The following is an 18585-nucleotide window of genomic DNA, read 5'->3' as shown; positions in this document are numbered from 1 at the left end:
CATACCTTTAGAGCGTTGTTTAGGAGTTTGCCAGAACTGTTGAAGCCGCCGCTCTCCACTTGATGCTCCTTCAGATGGCGGAGGGCTTGCTGGATGTACACCTTGTCAATGTATATGTAGTCCTGGGCCTGACCAAAGGACTTCATGACGAAAGCAGTGAGCCTGATGAGACAGAGAATGAGAGGGTGAGAAGGATGGAACAGTTGTAGCTGTAGAGAGTTGGACGGAAAGACAGGGGAAGGATTGGGATGAAGGAAAGGAAAAGTCTTAGAGATGAAAAGGAACAGGAACAAACAAGAGTGATGATCCTGGAGATTGGAGAAAAATGAAGCAAATGACGAGGCCAGGTGGGAAAGGGCGGCCTGTAGATGTTGGGACAGGATTGCAAAAGGACAGGCAAGAGGGGAGAAAAGGAGGTTAGGAGAAAAGAATGACGCGACAGCGATGAGCTGGAAGGGGAAGTGGAGGCAAGGGAAGGTAGAATACAGGAAATTTTATTCTAGGTGACGATCTGAGAAAAGGGAAGGAGGCAAAGACTTGTAATAAAATGGCGTGTTATACCACAGTGGTTACTTAATATGGATTTAAGCAGAGCTATCATGACATGACGAGTCTAGTGTCTAAGGTACCCTGTTCCCATGTTCAGGAGGATTGGTGTACACAAACCAGCTGTCTTGAGAAGCTTGCGGGGTACTAGGGAACATAGTTTGTCAAATTACCACCTTTAACAAGCAATAATCACACCCAAGGCTTTAGGGAGTAGGACAAGAGTGTGTTGAGATGACCATCAGATCACAGGTGCACTGTACTGAGAAACAGCTCATTGTTGTTGATTCACATATAGAAGGAAGAAGGACAGTTATTCCTAGTCGGTGCCACATCCCACAAGCCGTAATCTCATTCAAGAACTGGTTCCTGTCATGATAAAGGATGCAGGGTCCAGGATTCCTAGCACTTCCGAGGGGCAAACACAGACTAGACAAACCTACTCAACAGGTACAGTTATGGGTGTAAATTTAGCAAAATTCCAGGCATAACAGAAATGAAATTACGTACTCTTTACCCCCCCAAGAACAAATACAGGGCCGTATTCAAAAAGGGGCTCCGCACTCTTGCAGAGGCCCCAAACTCGTATCAGGGGCCCAGCACTTGTCGTGGGACTTCCGCAGTGCAGTTTCTCATTGAAGAGGTCCCACCCAGATTGCAGGCCCTCCCACCCCGACTGCAAGCCCCTCCGCCACGACTGTGGGGACTCTGCCACAAGTGGGGAGGCCCTTTGAGAATCAGGCCCAAAGTCCCGTTGTCAGGCCAGGTCCATTTTTTTCTATTCTATATCAAATTCACTTTTTTACCAAATTTAACCAATGACTGTTTTTTTATGTACGATAAGACAAGGAACATATAAAATACTGAACTCTGGGCGCCATCATCCTTCCTTAAGTCACTACTGGTAAAATCAGCTGCCAAGTAAATGGAGGAAGGACTTCCACCGAAGATCAAGGAACAGATGGGTGTGTGTGCAAGTGTCCCAAGTCATTTCCTTCAAACGTCTAATGTGTGGGTGGCCTTGAAGCTGTTTGCCAGGGGCCTTGGATATGGTACTAGGTCTGGAGCAGGGCTGCCTCCACCCTGTCCATGTGGCTCTCTTTCTGGGTGTGCGAGTGTAAACAGGAAGGTGTTGCTTATATCTTTCCAGGGGAGATTCAGCGTATGTATAGCTCACATTTGGGATCACTCCTCTAGCCTCCCTTCTTCCCCTGTCCCCCTCTCCTTGCTAGAGGCTGTTTCAGAAGTTTGTGCCTTTCCTTGTGCACTTAGTGTAGGAAGGTCGCCATCTTATCAAGACTGCAGCTAAAATGGCGATAATGGACTTGATAATATGCTCTATGGAATTCCAGCTGAAGCTCAGGTTAGATGTCCTTCACATCTAACATGGGCTTCAATTGTAATTCCATAGAGCATATTATCAAGCCCATTATCACCGTTTTAGCTAAAGATAATTTTATCACCTGTCTTGATAATATGCCCCTAGGTTCTCTTAACAGGGATATTTCAAGTCTATGTTCATTCTCCCATCCTTTACTGTGTGATTCGATGCGCCCTTATTCTTTCATGCATCCACGTTATTTATACATTCATTCTCAAACTTTCATGCATTCATTTTCCCACACGCGGATGTTTCATCATCCTACCATCTATTACATGCTAACACTCCTATCCACCCACCCATTCATTATTTTCTTTCATTTAGGTCTCTTTACACACAGATTCATCATCTTCTCCCCTTGCGCCTGTACGTATTCAACCATACATGCATTCATCCACCCTAAAAAAAGCACTCACCGATTCAGTCATCAATTTCCCACTTGGATTCATTCTCCCATCTATCCATATTCATATCTTCATTCATCTCATTGTTTTATCACTGGATTCATGTGCAGTTCTATTGATTTATTCATCACCCACCCATCCACCCATCAACCTATCCATCCATCCATCCATCCACCCCTCCCAAGTTGTGATTAAAACAGGAGCCACTCTTGATACAACAAATACTGACCATTTGTGAACAAAACTGCACACAGCTCTGAAAAGAGCCCCCTCCATACACATTCCTGGCTCACTATTACATGTAGGTAGCAATACAGGTGCAAAGACACACGTACCAGGTGTTTCCCTCCTGATCGCTTTTGCCGAAGGCGCTGTAGGACCCATCATCATGCCTGTAGTTGAGCTGCCTCTGGTACCCTGCAGAAAGAGAAATGAAGTGAGAGGCCATTTTTCTCATTTAAATTTTTTGAAAGGACATTTATTCTGCTGCCTGCAAGTGACATCACATCCCTAGTCATTGGAGGGGAAGGGCCTCAAAGCTATTTGAGGCAATATGCAAGGAAAGAATAAAGGCAAGATGCTGTGAGGCATCCTTTGAATAAACATGCAACGGGTGTCAGGTGAAGTAATTCTGTAGGTTTATTTACCAAAGACATCACACAACCATCCCGGCAGCTCCACCAGCATCATCGCGGAGACTTTCCACCAAAATGAGGTTCCATTGCAAATAGAACTCAAGTAACCGACAACATAGAGGTATGCATTATTTGTCAAAACAGAGGACTTCAAGCGAATTTTCAAGATGGCCCATGTGTAAATGATGCCCCATACTATTTTGTGGGCCCAATTAACTTAACTGTTTGCATCTATGGGTTTATTTTCTTGACTTACCAGAGTAATGTAATTTGCCCCAATCATAGCCTCTTAACAAACTTTCTGACTCTCTGACTTGCATCCTTTCACTGCTCACATTTAAGGAACTGTTTTTTCTTTGAGCGCTCCATGAGAGTGCATGTTTTTCTGGGATCTCATTCATGTGCTGCTTCCTCAATGCCAAATCCCACAACCCCTGTCCCAGAAGGCTGCATGTTGCTCACTCTCCTCTTATGCTCTCTCCTTTAGGTGATGTTTTTTCTTTGACCTGCCCTCTGAATCCCTTCGTCTTACTCCCTCCTTCCCAACCCTGCCCAGTGCTGCCTCCTCTGACTTTTTAATATAGTTTTTTTTTTTAATTATCTGCCCAATCTGTTGCTTCCATCATCTGCTGTTTGTTGCTTCCCTCCCACCACCACCTTCATGCTCCCTTCCCTGTGATGTTATAGTTAGATGTTGAAATGAGAAAAGAATTAACATTCAAAAATATGGTAAAACACTGAAGTATGCCAGTTAGAGTTTAGTTAATTTACTTTACTTACATTGTGCCCCATCAAGTACTGATTATTACCTCACACATTACCTGGGGACAGTGGCACTCATTATTAATTTGAACAATACTGTTCTTTAAGTTTAATGAGTGCTGTCATCAATGTTGTCATTTAACATGTAATGAGTGATGCAAATTATTATGTATGGGTAACTCATCTCCCATGGGCGATGATTGGATAATTCAGCAAGGAGGGAGTGCCTGGAAAAGCCTGGGAGAACCAACAAGCCTAAGAGTTTTTGGGTAGTCACAAAATTACTCCTCTGTAACCCATCCCTGCCCTGGAGACAGCCAGGGATTTACTCCTATCTAGGGCAAGAATAAATTAATCCCACTGTGGGAAAATAACAAACACAAAATGTATAAGGATTTAAGGGAAAGGTCTTCTTCGCAGAAAAAAAGGTGAAGATCAGGTGAACTTAGGTAAATATTTTGAAAATGAGAAATTGCTAAAGTCTTTGTAGAGCACAAATGGACAACCTGCAAAACTGTCACCACAAAGGACAGACACCTGGAATGCAACAACCAGGTGATATCAGGACATTTATGTTTCACAATAGGTGTTACAATGTGGAGCTGGCATAGAACTTACACATGGACTATGACAAGGAAGTGATGAGTAGGGGGTGCATGCTGTATAAAAAGTAAAGTGTCTCTATGCGGGATCCGGCACCCGAGATATTGTTGAAAATAATTAGGCCAAATTGTCCATTCTGCATCACAATTATTAATTAATTTGGCTTAAATCATACGTTTTTGTAGGCAATTCTGAAAATAAACTCATGAAATATTTGACATGCTGGTATGCAATGCCAGAAACATCAGATCCACCCAGAAAGCATTGAAAGGCTCACCTTTCCAATAAACCTTGGCTAAATGTTTGCACAATGGAGTATTTCTCAATGTAGGTTTCCTAGAAATTGTCTATAAAGTCAAACGTTTTAAAAGCAGTTTGTGAAATTTTGCTATGCAATCCTACATAGCCTTTAATCATGAAATATCTGTATAGCATTTTTATTCAAATCTACCTTCAAACTCTTTATGAAAGAAGGCATATAGTAAGACAGAATCTACTGGAAAGAGGCAGAACAGGGAATGACAAATTACAAAATCTCATTCACCCCGTAGACTGCAGAGCTCTCCCTCATGTTCGACAGATCCCACAAGCTCAGACACTTGAAGCTCAGCTGGGGTTACTGTGACACTACAGGCAGCCAGCAGGCCTGGACATAAGACCACACCAGTCTTACAGACTGTTGCTTCAGTCAGCAGCACTGATATTTATCAATATAGATGAAGAAATGCCTCTCGGAAGCATTCATTGCCCTCTGGCACCAAGGGAAAAGTATCAGCAAAAAGTACCCCAAAGTTAGCAGGAATTCCAACACAAATAAGTGTATTGTAGACCCCTTGCTAAGCAAACATTTTATTCCCAAAATCAGCTTCAAATTTCCAGCCAAAACACAATCTGCTTAGCCAAAAAACACCTTTTCATTTTGGGCAAACTGTAGTCCCCACAACAAAGCGTGTACACCCAATACCAACTGCATTTATTGATTGCATGGATTGGTTCCCTAAATAACAGCCTGTCCCTTTCTTTAAGGACTAACATTGCCACTACTGCTCAGAATGTGCCGCACATGCCGCTGTATCACAGTCAAACACCTAAGGTCAGGAATGGTCACCTTCACCGAGGATGCCCACCTGAAGCAAAATAATGCCCAAGCCCTAGGAGATGCCCTTTACAGGAAACAATGACACATTTATCTCAGCCATTCTGCACTCACCACTCTTCAGGTACTCCTCTGCCTTTTGTTTAATCTCTGGTGTCATTTGATTGGTCCGTGTTAGGTACTGCATGATGTAGATATTTGGGGCAAACTTGACCATGTTCTGCTCGCCACAGCCATAGGGCATGGTCAGGAGTTTGTCGATGTTCTGCAGGGCAGTGCCCATGATGTCACCTATACAGAATAAGGGCAGTGCAGTGATGAGAATGGACACACACAAACAACAGCACTGAACACAAGCTCACAGTTATTAACATCAATGTAAAGGTTTAGTGGACAAACCTAAGGCGGTAATGATGTAATTTACTTCAATGTTTATGAGATTGGGGATGTGGAATGGAAACCATGGGTGGTACTATGAGGGGTATTGATAAAAGGAGGGAACACATGCATCATAAAGAAAGGGACTGAGAGAAATGAACAGAAGAGAGGAGAGAGGAAATGGGGAAAGAAGTAAAGAAGAAGGGGACAAAAAACTAAAGAGTGGAAAAGAGTGAAGAGGAGTAAAAAAAAAAAGAATAAAGAGGAAAGAAGGGTGTGAAAGAGAAAAAATGTGGCAGTGAAGAGAAGAGTGAAGTGTGTATGTGTGGTTATAGGAAACAAGAGTAGGATTAAAAAAGGCAAATAGAAGGGAGTAAGGAAGGGAAAAGGAGGAAGCAAAAGTGGAACGGCTGGCAAAAGGGGAGGAGGGAGTGAGGTAGAAAAAGGGAAGAGTGGCATAAAGGAAAGAAAGGAAGTTGGCACTGAACTATTATCCAATGCAATGAGCCATGAAGAGCTGCAGTGAGACATGAAACAAGGGGATGGGGTAAGAAATGATGCACCAAATCAGCGTATCAGGAAATTCTCTATTGAGACACAAAGGGATGCAATGAAGCAGGTAGTGGTGCAGCACATCAATGTGGATGTAGTGAAACACCAAGAGAATTTCTGAAGTTGGAAGTGTTTCAACAAACTAATACTTCCTGCAATGAACCATGGAAGAATATATTGAATCATGCCTTTTTACAATGGTAAAATACAAGGAAATAGGATATGATACAAGGAGACAGGAAGTGATTCAATAAACATAAAGCTCTGCAAAAAAGCAAGTCTAAACAAGGAAAGTCTTTCCTACCCAGGGCCGATACATGCGCTCGCTCTGAATCCTTCAGAATGTTCTCCGGGAGCTTCAGAGAGACCACCTCTGATGCCTCACTGTCTCCTAGGGGAAAAACATCAAGAAACAGCAATATCATATCACCGGTAGTGGCTAGAACGCTTTGAATGTAGAAACCTAACCCCATGTCTCTTCTTCAGATTCGGTTTCAATTTAACAAACAACTGTTCATTCATAAAAAGCACTTCTTATACCATAAAGTCTCATTCTTAATTGTGCACTCAAAGATCAACAAAAGTCAACTTCAATGCGGTCCCCTTCTTTAAATGGCAGGAGTGGCTCTTTCCTTAGGGGTGCTGATAACATTGCTCTCCAAATATCCCCATGGAGAGCTTCACGACACCCAATCTGGAATGCACCGGATGCAAGGGACTTTGCATACAAACCTCCATGAACCACTGAATAGCTACTGCTCCTTCCCACTGCCTCCTCAAGATGTATACATTTATCCATTACACCAAGGTGATCCTCTACATTAAGCCATACAACCTCTATTACCAACATCCTACCGCATGCTTGTGTGACACAACCTTTATATTCACCTCTGTGCATCCCACAAGATCATAGATGTCATGGTATATAATTCTGCTTACCTCTAATATAATCCTTCCTATTCAGCATGCTTATAAAATTAATTACTGCTATTTAATGTTGACACAAATTGTGTATGCATAGTGTTACAGCCCGTACTGTATGTATTATAATGTTATGCTAATATGCCATTCATGTCACCCACGTGCTTATGCTATATTCTCTATGCATTTCACTGTTCAATCAATATTGCAGAATGTCAACTGCTTCATTTTATGCACAGCTTACACCCCCTCCCCCTCGGGTATCCGACCTTTCCCACTGTGTATTTATTCTGTTTACCACTGTCTAACTCTGCCTGCATAACTCAATAAAATACTTTGAAATACATTTAAAAAAAAGAAACAAAAGTGGAGTTTTATTGGTGGGAAAGAAGTCTCAAGGGCCACAAAGACTGAAATGGGTCTCATCAGTGGAATATGGATCCAATTTTGGGTTGTCTGTAAACACCATAAATTGTATTGGGCATATTCATTGCTAGCAGTATCTTGCCAGGAAAGCTCCACACTTTGTTCCCCACACTCTTTCTTTTTACTGCCCCTCAAAGATCCAGTCTTCTTGTTAGTATGATACATATAGTATGCAGCTGCTGCTGGTCATATCTGTTTTTACAGTCCAGATCCTTCACAATATGGATTATTGATCTGCCCATCTTGGGCAGGAATTTCCACTTGTCAGATTTCATTCAGTTCACACTATTAAAACACTTACTCATCCATGAATCTGTGAATTTGCTCTTCCATTGCCCCCACTTACTCGCTCACCCTCTAACCTTCTCACCCCAATCTCTTTGATAATTCCCTCTCATTAAACGCACAAACTATGAACAAGCGTAGCGGGTTTAAAAATAACAGGTTGGAATGATTCCCTGAGCGATTGCCAGTGGTAAGACTATTTGCAAGCATTCCTCCCATCACCTTTTATCTGCTATGATGTAATACCTTCGTGGCCAAGGTTATGCCTAGACATGAGTTCTGTGCTCACTGTGCCACTGGAACCGAGATGCATCTGACTGAAGAGGCCCAACCAGGCCATAACCAGTCTTGGATTTTGTGAGTTACAGCTCAGAGAGGACCTGGCTAGGCAGTCTGGGTTGCACTGTTCCTATTGGAGCAGGACAAAGGCTGATTTGTGTATGACTTGGTCTAATCTGAGGTGGCATAGTGGATTAAAAAAGGAAAAAATGATTGTCAGTAATTAGGCTATTCGTCCCAACATCTTTGTATTTTTAATGTCATGCCCTAAGTGGCCAAGTAGATGCTCAGGTGTGAGTCTCCAAGTTGCCTCTGACTGAAGAGGCACACCTACGTTGAAAAGGGCTTTGATTGCCTGTGTTCCGATTCAGAGAGAACCTGGTTTGGCAGTTCGAGTGGGACTGTTCGTATTCGAGCACGACCAAGGCGGATTTGCATATGGCTGGGTCTAACCTAAGGCAGCATAGTGGGCAGAAAACGATTGGTTGGAGTGCTGCCCCAAGCATCTCCTAGTGGTTAGACTATTTGCAAGCATTCCTCTTATCATCTTTAGGGGGTTTTACATTCCTTCTCAATGAGACAATCCGTTAGTCTCTCCCAGGGAGGAGACTGACCCTCTGCTGCATCTGAAGCAAGCATGCAATTTTATATCTTAGTTGGTTCTAGTGGTGAAATTTCCACACTTCCCTCCCACAAAATGGCAGTCAGAGCTTTACCTTGTGCACAGAGGAGAGAGCTGTGAGCCTTCTCCTCCAGGACGCCACCGGGCTGAAAAGACAGAAAAGGAAACAATCAGAGAACCTCCAAGTAAGTCAGCACTCAGCATGCACTTGAGACATACACAGTTGTTGGATCAAGTGAGGTCCCACTGACTAGCCGAACCCCAATAGGGATGTGATGGCCCAGACAGACGTAAGGCCTCCATTAAAAGTGCTAGTACGACATCAGATTCCTGGAGTATAGTTACACCTAGAAGGCAGGCTACTGGAGTGTTGTTACAGTCAGATGGACAGTTACTGGAGTCTGTCTGGAGTCAGAGTTCTCACATTCTGCAGCAGCGTGATGTCAGGTTTTTCAGAAGGATTCTAGTTTGAAATCAGTTTTATATTTGTGATATTACAGTCAGACTTAAGTCTCCTGAAACTTGCTCAGAGGCTAGCATCATATTCCTAGAGTAATGCCAAATTCTGATATTATGTTCTTGAAATAACATTTCAATCTCCTGCCATGCTCCTTAAGTGATGTCAAACTGAGTGCGTGAGTGAGTGGTAACAATTCTAAATCCCACATGTTGACAGACCAACCAAATAATAATGACATATTGATTAACATGACACATAGCACTAGTTTTTTTCTCTCATTGTTTCTCTTTCCCTTGCTTTCTCTCTCTCTCCTGTATTCTCTCTCTTTCCTTCCGTCTCTCACACTACTTCATCTCTTCTTGATTTCCAAGGCTAGAATATCTCAAATGCACTATTGCATAAATGAGGTAAAGAGTTAGGTGACATACTCATTTGAAAAACTAACTACTTTACTGGAGTAATAAATAAAAGAAATAGAACACACTATCTTTATTGTTGTTGTAATGAAGTGAAGAAAAATAAATAAATTGGTATAATAATAAACCATTCTTTGATTGTTATTGTGCATTTTTCCAGGACAGCTGTCAGATTGCATATAGATGCAGAGTGTTTTTAGAAGGAAAAGAGTCGGCGGCAGGACACAACGTTTTCTGCCCTCCACAGTCTAAAGTTTCCAAAGATTTATAAGGCAACGCGTTTCAGCCAACCGGCCTTCCTCACGGCCGTGAATACTTATAATGCACAATTTCCTTATAAAACATACAATAAACAATAGACATGGAAAACGACTATGTGAGTTTGGTTATAACAGACATAGAAAAACATTTGTACATTTGATTCATTGCCTGTTGTTTCTGAATATATGCAGGTCACGTTTATGGTCACAAAAAAGAAAACAGAATCGTTCTTATAATATTACCAGACCCATAAACAAATAACACCAACATATAAAGAAAAAATATATATATATGTTGCCTTGCGTTACTATTTCTGTATGCTTCAAAAACTCATAAATGCACTATTTGAGTTCTATTTACAGCGCATAGTCTAGTTATTCCTGTTTCACTGTAACATAAAACACATGGAAAATGAAGGGGGAATCATTTACATGTGAAGCCCTAATGGATGGGAGAATTTGTTTCTTTGTTCGCACGCTTACTGCCACCATGGCAGGCCACGTGCACACAAAGCACAAACAACTTTTAGCAGCACAGAAAAGGTCAGAGTGCAGGTTTGACAGCCAAGTGGCTTAAGTGTCCCTTTCAATGGAAATGCAAGCCTGGTTCATTCTGCATAACAAAGGTAAAATAATGACAGTAATATGCACAATTTATGCAATACACATCCGCCTCGAAACGGCTACCAACACCCACAGCTTCGTTACCAACCGGGAACCTCCTGCTCTTCCCCAAACATACTCTCAGTATGAGAGAGATACCCCACAGCACAAAAATGCACATAGATTTTTTCTATGTCTATTGTTTATGGTATGTTTTAGAAGGAAATTGTGCACTATTGCATCAAGAAAAGCTTTTGCGAGTCCTTAATTGCGAATATTAAGGAATCGCAATTAAGGACTCGCAAAACCCTATGCATGTAGGAATCGCTATTAAAATAGCGATTTCTTAACATTCATTAATTGCGACTCACAAATTGCGAGTCGCAATTAATGAATGGCTTCCCAATCATTCCTATGGGCCTCCAGGCCCATAGGAATGCATTGGAGATTGCGGGAGCAATTTGCAAGTACCAGTAGGTACTCGCAAATTGCTCCCGCAATTTCTAGGGTGCAAGGGTGTCAAAATGACACCCTATTGCACCCATGTATTTGAACACTGCACACATGTTGCATACACACATGCTCTAAGGGCATGTGTGTGCGCAACATGAAACTTAGAAAAATGCAAATAAGTGCATTTTTCTAAGTTTTAGCAAATTACCATGAAGTCCAGCTTCATGGTAATTTGCTCCCGCTAATAGCGAAATCGCTATTTTTTTAACTTTAATGCATTGCATTTAAGGAATCTCAATTAGGGATTCCTTAAATGCAATCGCTATTTAAGGAATCGCTATTTTGAGATTCCTTAAATTGCGATTTTTGCATTTGGGATGATGCATCCCAAATGCAAAAATACCGGTCGCAAAGGGGCAGATTCTGAGAATCTGCCCGTTTGCGACCGGTTTTGTGGTTGATGCATGTGCCTGTAAATGTTTAAGGCTGGGAAGAATACTGGTTGGTTGAAACGCGTTGCCTATTACATCTTTGGAAACTTTACGACTGTGGATGCAGAATACGTTGTGTCCTGACTCGTACACTTTGCCTTTGAAAATGCATAACAGGATTTATATCTGTTTTTCTGCACCATTTCGCTTGTTGGAAGAGACTGGGCTATTTGCAGGAACCTTATAAATGCCAAGTGATTCCAACTTAGACGCATAGCAGATTGCTTTACAAGATCACCAACATCATTTCCTTTACTTCTAATTGCATTCCATACTGCATCTAGATGATGGCTGTTGTTCGACGTAACAAAATCAATGTTCAAAGATGGCCAACACTGTTGCTTTTGGATTTGTCAATCCTTGTGATTACTTGTAAAATGTCACTGTGGGTATTTGTAATACTAAATGCTTGGAACATTATTTTCTATACTTTCAAGATGGTGTCTACCATCTTACAGTAGACTAAGATATGGAAAGAGAAAGCATGTGTCAGAAAAATAGAAACGAGACTAAGGAGCAGGTCATGAGCTCCCATTGAGTGCTAAAGCTCAAATGGAACAGAAAATAATTAAAGAAAATCAGTTCCCTGATGTCTGTGGAGGGAGGATACACTGAACCAATCAAAAAGCAGGGTGAACCTACTCTGGGGGCAAGAAAAATGCAAGAACAGGGAGGAAGGCCATCATATCAGGAGGAGGGAATTGAAATAGACAAGAAATCCATCAAATCATAACCAAAGGGCTAACCCAATTCACACTCCTAAGTATACAATAATGTGTTGGTCACAACACCACCTGCAACAGACAGCTAAAGTTGTCAGTAGCAAGACCGCAAAACTGAAAACAATGAAGAAATGAAATCGAGTCCTATATGGCAAGGAAACAGTTGGGAGTCATTTCTCATTAGAACACTTACCTTGACAAGAATGGGTTTGATGATTGTGTCAATGCGCCCTTCAGTGGGTGTCACAGTGATCCCATTGCTGCATGTGTCTTTGGAGTCCAGAGCTTCCGTGGTGACCGTCAGGTTCACTTCACCTGAAAAGTGGGAGAGGACACTGGGTGAGATAGGCTGAAGGGGTAAGGGGGAGTGGCGGGGTCCACTGAGCAGTCAATAGAGAGAAAAATAAATTAAGTGGTCAATGAAAGAGGAGGAGGGATAACAGCAGGAGTAAAGTAGGCAAAAGAGGGTTGAAGTCAAGCACGAAAGAAGAATGGAGCAAAGAGGAGAGTATAATGGACTGTAGGCCAGAAAATATGGTGTCACTGCTGATGTCACACAATTTATTTTGCAAAGCAGTGTGTTATAGTTGCCTGGCCCCTTATTAAAAATGTGCTTTTAACAATATCATCTCATTGCCCAAAATGCCCAACTGACTTCATGGTGTTTTAACTCTGCATTCAGCTCAGCTAACTTGACTTATCAACTTGTATCATTTACAAATAATTGTATTTAGATTCAGTTTGTGGGTTGAATTTCCTGTGTTGAATATGAACAGGAGTGTAGAGAAGAGGCCTATCAAAGACAGGCTGTAATGATACTTCTTTCTTCATTGCTTAGTTTGCCTGATGTAGGAAAGACTCCCTCTGAAGCCTCTTTGTCTTACCAGATTCCAAATGTTCTTGGTAAAGAGAGATACTTCCTTGACAGGGTCACTTTCTGGGGGGAAAAACACAGAAGGCAAAAATACCCCAAGCAAGGTTTGACTGCAGACCACACTTTTAAAGTTGTATTTGAAAGTAAGAATAGCCAATTGAAAAATAACAGAACAAACCAGAGGAACTAAAATCTGCAGAGATAAAGACAATTCCAGCGAAAACCTTAGGACAGAAATATATAGCAAGAGGGCAATGAACCCCATGAAAATGGCACTTTGACTGAATTGTGACACTGTGGCTTCTTCCTCAGATAAGGTCCCCTTAGTAAGTGTGGCTTACAGGAAAAGTAAGTGGGGAAGAGGACGTTGCTGTCCTCTTGCCTTGGCAGATTTTCATGTGGAGTGTTTGTGTCTCCTCCATCTTGAAATAGAGTAAAAACCCCATTGGAAGATTGTCCAAAACCACTGGAAAATGTTAAGATTTCTGGCATGATCACCTGTGACTCCTTTCATCTGTAGCTCCAGAGAGCCACCTGTAATTTACTGCCTGTAGCTCACACAGCACAGGAGCAAATGCACTAACAAGGGTGACACATACAAAGCAGAAACCCACGTCCCCACCTTCAATGCGATAGGAAACAATGAAAAATCTTTCATCAAGCACCACCACTGCTCAGCCAGGAGGAGCACAGTGGTGCATCAACCCCAGATTTCAAGTGAGCCTACAAGTTAGAGCAAATGGCAGCTTCTTAGCCAAGATATTGCCGTGGAGCACCTTCCATGCTGGTCACAGAGGTGCCTCACAAGACCCCAGAAAGAGTTCTGTAAGAGATTTCTGCAATCCACTCAAAAGAATGAGTGCATCAGTTGACTTCTTTCCACACATACCATACCAACAACTAAAGGGCAGCAGTGAGTGAATGGTGTTAGTTGTCCAGTGAAGTTGGGAAACTTCACTTTTTGAAGTTGCTAATCCAGGAAGGTTCCCCAACTTCACTCACCTTCACTATACTAAACAACTCCTGCACTAAAAATATTGCTAGCAAAGTTTTTCTTGAGGAGCAAGTTTTTTTTTACAGTTTTTAAACTTTAAACTCTACTTGCATAGTGATAGTTCCTAATCATTGACAGTCAGCCGCTCACTGGCATGTGAAGTTCCCCTTGAGGCAACTACACAACTTCATTATTTCCTGGCACAGAAACCTATAATCCTGATGTCCTGTGTCCCTTAGAGTACCTACAAAGTGTGTTGCATGACAAAGAAACCGAGGGCTGTGCCGACCAATCAACAACTTAGAAATTCGACGCACTAGGTTAGGTGCCATTCTGATGGTAACAGAGTGAACAAATATTTCTCGAGCTGGCCATTTAGTAGCCACTTCTTGTTTTAGCTTTTTCTGTCAATTTTTCTGTTGATCTGGATAAATGTTTAAGTTTGTTCTACAAAGGAGATGGCAGGAGCGGGAGGTGATACAGACACTTTTTGACCATCAATTTTAATCTTGTGAGAAAATGACGTTATAAAAAATTTGCAATTATAGTTTTGAAAAAAGAATGCTTAGTCTTGTCAAAACTGACTCACAATACATCTCCTGGTTAGTCCTTTATGGTCAAAATAAGTTTTTTGAACGGGCTGTGTCGATGAGCGAAATATGAAGATGGATTAGACCCATCACTGGCATGATATTTATATCTGGAGCCTTTGGGGGAGGATCTTTGATGTTTGTAGTCACTCCATGGGGGACCATGGATAGAGTTTTAGAAATGATATCCTGCAAGTGAGGACTGACTTCAGCATGTGCTACATTTTGAATTGAATTAAATGACATTTGATAAAGAATAGACAATCACCTATATGTTCCTATTGGACATAGATTAGCAGTACCCTCATTCCAGGTGCCCATGACAGTGTGCAGCAGGGACACCCGCAGCCAGTTCCGACAAGCACCACCGTGCTTAGCATGGCCCTGTGTCTCCTTGTTGATGCGGCTGTAAATGGTGGCAGTCTGGCTAATATAAATCAGTGGGCTCTCCAGCCACCATTCTGTGGGGGCATTAATGCTGCCTGATAACCCTCAGAATGATGCATGGAGGGAAAAAGCATCAAGGGACTAAGAGAGGAGATTAAAGAGATTAATTAATTTGATGGGGAAAATGGTAATGATAAAGTAGGAGAATGAAAGAAAGTGTTCATGAATTGGGCATGGACTGAGAAGAGGAGAGGCAATAGAATGACTATAGAGGATGAACGGGATAAGGATGGAAGAAATGGAAGGTGAGAAGGATGATTTAGGGAAATAAGATTGGGAGGGTACGAATGAGAGAAGGAATGAAGAGATAAGAAGCAACTGCTTGCACGGAAGGTCTGAGGAATTAAACGATTTAACGAAGAGATGAAGACTAGAGCTGAAAAAGAACAATGATAAAGAAGGAAGCAGTAAGGAATGAAGGAAGGAAGAAAATGAAGGAAACGAGAAGGGAAAAGGAGGAAATTAAAAGGTGTAAGAATGGAGAAAAGGAATTAACAGCAGAAGAAAAGAACGAACACTGAAGCAAGAAGTAGCATTACCCAGTTTCAACGCTGTGACCGACCAAGAGAATGTCTTCCCTTCGCTGGGACCGAGGCAGGAGGTGTACTCTCTTTTAGGATGGGCTTCCACCTTGAACTCCTCTGATTTCAAAAGATGTATTTGGATCTGCACGGGACCAACACATCGCATAAGACTTCACATTCTCTAGTTGTCCCTAACTGCTGCATCTTTTACTAAACAACAGCTGCAGTCCTAATTTTGTCATCTTTCTGCCACAATGATTTTTAGTTGACCTTTAATATTTTTTCACTTTCTGGAAACTAGCAACTAACTTTGCTTTTAATTCCAATAGTTGATTAATTCCCCTTGAATGTGCAGAAAGGGGCCCTAGACATCTCTTAGGGATATTGGACAACATTACCAAAGATATATCTACTGCTCTTCAAAACATTGAAAAAACTAAACTGTCCTTCCCAAAATAACATTGAGACCTATTCATTAATCATTGGGAAGAAAGGAACTAAAAAAGGGGGATTTGACAAAGATGACCCTGAAATATTATACATAGTCAACATTAACACCAACCAACAGATGTTGGTGAATAGCTCTGTCGGTAATCCTTGCTGCTACTGACAGTCGTCTTTACTGGAGCATGCCCATCAGCCTGCCCCATCCATGATAAAATATTGTTTGCACAAGATGTATCTCTGTGAAATTCCCATCGAGGTCTCAGGACTTGGCCTCATCGCTCTGACCTGCTCTCTAGGTACTCGCCTTTATGGACTCCTTCATATAGTTGAAGACGCTGGCCTTGAGGGTGAAGGTCTCGTCCCGCACCACTGAGTATGGCAGTGAGAGCTCTGCGAAGAAAGGCTTGAAAGCCCTCAGTGTCACTGGAGAAGACATTCCAAAACCGATATCCGCCAGGCAGAAGGTACCGGCAACCCAATCTGTGATGGTGTCGGGGACGGTGACGGGGATTGTAGCTGTCCCAGACTCTCTAGAAGGAGAAAGGGGAAAGGTGCAATCAGAGGGATATTCAAGCCTTGAGGTCAAGAGAGGGAGATTAGTATCAATCACTCTTTCCAGTGGTGCAACATTCAGTAATGCGACATCAATCACAGAAGGAACTCCATAGCCCATAGTGACAAGAGCCAGAACACCACATCATTTCAGGCCACAAAGTTCCATGGTCCACAGGACTATGGATACCACTCTCAGCTTCCTTCATCCAAGCAACAGCTATGAGTGGTACCACCATAAGAGGTTTCACTGCACAAAATACCACTCCAGCTGTCTTCTGAGAAATGTACCACTCATGTTCTGCACAAATGGTCCTCCAGCCTAGAAACCTGGAGTAAACTCTACAATCCAAAGGTACAAAAATGCATGGAATACTACTAACATATTGTCCTCTATATACATTACCTGGTGCGTTGTGTATACTTGAACTGCCTTTACTTTACCCAATTCAGGGTTTTCTCCATGAAGAGTAAAATACTCTCTTCTGTCTTTTGTCTTCTTTTGAAACTAACTGGAGTGTAAATCTGATCTTAATGAAGAACTCAATGGGAGCAGCAGCTGTTGTGTTTGTATGGAAGACATTGTTGCAATCACGGCCCATCTGCTCTACGGGGATTGTTGTGAGAAGGGAACCGCTTTAAATGTCATTGTGCAGGTGACGCCAGGTCAGCACAACTTGGGAGGCCTCTGCGCCCCCTGAGATGATTGCTCCACTGGAGAATGATGTTACAACAAACAAATGATGGACGGAATGCTGACAATGCATACATTCTCCCCCAGTCAAGAGACCTGGGTTAAATCCATCGTTCTTTTGCCCACTACACCACCCCAGTTTAGACATGGCCATATGCAAATCAGTCTTGACCCTGTGCCTCATGGGAACAGTCCAGCCCGAACTGCCAAGCCATGTCTTCCCTGGACCGGAATCAAGCATCCTAGGACCGGTTTCTGGCTATCAGCCGTCATCAGCCAGGATAGCTTGACTCCAGTGGCGTAGTGAGCACGGGTCCCACGTCTGGGAATACCCATCCCACTTAGGGCGAAAAGCGTTACAACAAACAAATGATGGACGGAATGCTGACAATGCATACATTCTCCCCCAGTCAAGAGATCTGGGTTAAATCCATCGTTCTTTTGCCCACTACACCACCCCAGTTTAGACATGGCCATATGCAAATCAGTCTTGACCCTGTGTCTCATGGGAACAGTCCAGCCCGAACTGCCAAGCCATGTCTTCCCTGGACCGAAATCAAGCATCCTAGGACCGGTTTCTGGCTATCAGCCGTCATCAGCCAGGATAGCTTGACTCCAGTAGCGTATTGAGCACGGGTCCCACGTCTGGGAATACCCATCCCACTTAGGGCGAAAAGCGTTACAACAAACAAATGATGGACGGAATGCTGACAATGCATACATTCTCCCCCAGTCAAGAGATCTGGGTTAAATCCATCGTTCTTTTGCCCACTACACCACCCCAGTTTAGACATGGCCATATGCAAATCAGTCTTGACCCTGTGCCTCATGGGAACAGTCCAGCCCGAACTGCCAAGCCATGTCTTCCCTGGACCGGAATCAAGCATCCTAGGACCAGTTTCTGGCTATCAGCCGTCATCAGCCAGGATAGCTTGACTCCAGTGGCGTAGTGAGCACGGGTCCCACGTCTGGGAATACCCATCCCACTTAGGGTGAAAAGCGTTACAACAAACAAATGATGGACGGAATGCTGACAATGCATACATTCTCCCCCAGTCAAGAGATCTGGGTTAAATCCATCGTTCTTTTGCCCACTACACCACCCCAGTTTAGACATGGCCATATGCAAATCAGTCTTGACCCTGTGCCTCATGGGAACAGTCCAGCC

At 42.7% G+C, this 18585-nt stretch overlaps 1 protein-coding gene across 1 annotated transcript in view; it reads right to left on the bottom strand.

Annotated features, from left to right (window-relative positions):
• Positions 1-18585, bottom strand: part of LOC146812866 (alpha-2-macroglobulin-like protein 1) — a 252930-nt gene that overhangs the window by 48894 nt on the left and 185451 nt on the right. The window contains exons 19-26 of the mRNA XM_085619942.1: positions 16476-16701; positions 15740-15866; positions 12489-12610; positions 8985-9036; positions 6662-6748; positions 5542-5718; positions 2667-2748; positions 6-162 (exon numbers count right to left, since the gene is read on the bottom strand). Of these exons, the coding sequence (XP_085476068.1) occupies positions 6-162; positions 2667-2748; positions 5542-5718; positions 6662-6748; positions 8985-9036; positions 12489-12610; positions 15740-15866; positions 16476-16701 (1030 nt within the window). The remainder of the gene's footprint in view (positions 1-5; positions 163-2666; positions 2749-5541; positions 5719-6661; positions 6749-8984; positions 9037-12488; positions 12611-15739; positions 15867-16475; positions 16702-18585) is intronic.

This window comes from Triturus cristatus, chromosome 7, assembly GCF_964204655.1.
Source record: "Triturus cristatus chromosome 7, aTriCri1.1, whole genome shotgun sequence".
Classification (NCBI taxonomy): domain Eukaryota; kingdom Metazoa; phylum Chordata; class Amphibia; order Caudata; family Salamandridae; genus Triturus; species Triturus cristatus.
The sequence above is the reverse complement of the archived record's forward strand: the minus strand, read 5'-3'. Positions and strand labels throughout refer to the sequence as shown.